The sequence below is a fragment of the Plectropomus leopardus genome, unplaced genomic scaffold (assembly GCF_008729295.1).
Source record: "Plectropomus leopardus isolate mb unplaced genomic scaffold, YSFRI_Pleo_2.0 unplaced_scaffold18377, whole genome shotgun sequence".
Taxonomy (NCBI): domain Eukaryota; kingdom Metazoa; phylum Chordata; class Actinopteri; order Perciformes; family Serranidae; genus Plectropomus; species Plectropomus leopardus.
The window spans coordinates 1-1,740 of NW_024619805.1; the positions used below are offsets into that span (position 1 = coordinate 1).

The following is a 1,740-nucleotide window of genomic DNA, read 5'->3' on the forward strand; positions in this document are numbered from 1 at the left end:
ACACAGCTGATCAATGAGGATTTGATCAGGCTTCATCCTGAATTCCTCCATCTTATCCAGTGAGATGCTGCTCACTTCCTTCATGACAGATACAAGGCCCTTCTCAATCTCTTCTTTAAGAAAGTCAAAACTGTTTATGTCACTGAAATTTTGACAACAGATGGTTTCAAATGTTAGCTCATCTTTTAGCAAAGTGGAAAATTCCTCCACCCACATGTCTGTGTGTCCTCTTTGAGTTTTGACTTTCTCTGTTGCAGCAAATAAAGCTCTATTCACATGCGTATTGATCTGCTCAACGTTTTTCTTGAGTATATTCCGTGCTTTATTTTTGTTGTCTCTGAAAATGTATTTCTGAACTTCCTCTCTTATAAATGCCTCTGCTTGGTTCCTTGGGTGGCAGATGTAGGTGATGAAACCATCAAAGTCCTCTTTCTCAGCCAGTGATTTTAACAAGTGTTTCTCCAAGTTCAACCTGTTTCCACTGAATGCTGGGAAACTGCACTTCATCTCCCCAGCAAGATCAATGGCAGTTTTGTTACAGACGGCCTGAACAATGGATCTTTTCAGTATGTGGCAGATCACTTCTCCAAAAACAACAGCAGATGAGCTTCCTCTGCAGAAACTCCTGAAAATGTTGAAATATTGCATGTTTTTGCTTTCCAAGTAAGTGACAGCATCATTGTTCTTTTTGAATTTCTTCTGGGAATCCAAAATCCATCTCCCTGCTCTCTCAAACACATACAGTAAAAGATCAACTGAAAACGCCTTCTTCATAGCAAATTTCGACTTAGATTCAAACTCTGTCACGTTGTCTTTGACACTGTACGCCACTTCTTGCAAGTAAGTCAGATTATAGCCTGTTGCAGCTATAGGTTTGCTCTTAATTGTATCAAAAGACCGTTTTTCAATTTCGTCAATGAAAGATCTGATCACCTGCTGTTCTTGAGCTGATAAAGTACTCCCTGAATTAGGCCCATGTTCTTTATTTTGTTGTGTTGACCCAAATCCTACTTTTTTTTTAACATATTCCAACATTGTTGTCACTGAAAATCTTCCATGTCCTTCAGTGTCCGTGTTTTCCCTCTTATCATGTTGTGATTTTTGTCCTGTGTTACACAGATCTCGCTCCTTGGTGAGGGATACATAATCAATGTAATCACCAACCTCTGATATTTTTCTGTATTTGCCACTGCTTTTACATTCAGCTATAAGAGCCCATTCAAAACCAAGCTCGTGAAGGATAGTTTGCTGATCTACCTCATAGTTGATGTCCTTTATCGGTTTTGTACCTGCAGTCAGTTCACTAACCCAACCGCTCCAAACAGAGTTGAATTGTTTTTGAAGTTCCTCTTCATCTTTTGCCTTGTCCTTTAACTGATGAGCAAGCTCTTTGCTCTTTTGTAGCAGTTTGTTCTCAAACTCTGGCTTCTGATCATCTAACTTTTTACAGGCATTCTTCTGCTCGATGACTTCATCCAGTTTTCTTTTCACACCTCTCACTTGGTCATCATGAAACTCCTTCATTTTGTTTTCAAATTTTCCTCGCCACTGAACCAACATTTCTTTGTCTCTGTCATCATCAAAGTATTTTGTCATTGCTTTTTTGACTTCTTCATAGGTTTTGTTTATTTCCTTGTAAAGATAACTGAGCTTAACCTTGTCAAGTTTTTCATTTTCAATTCTGGTATAAAGCCCGTTCTCAATGGTCAACATGTTGCTCCTCAGGGCCCAGGTCCAGTT

General features: G+C 39.1%; 1 protein-coding gene across 1 annotated transcript; it reads right to left on the bottom strand.

Moving 5' to 3' along the window:
• Positions 1-3: 3 nt before the first annotated feature.
• LOC121965052 (interferon-induced very large GTPase 1-like) lies at positions 4-1,737 on the bottom strand (the record flags this gene model as incomplete). Its single annotated transcript, XM_042515217.1, has 1 exon — positions 4-1,737. A coding segment is annotated over one exon (1,734 nt), but the record flags the coding sequence as incomplete, so codon positions are not given.
• Positions 1,738-1,740: the final 3 nt, after the last annotated feature.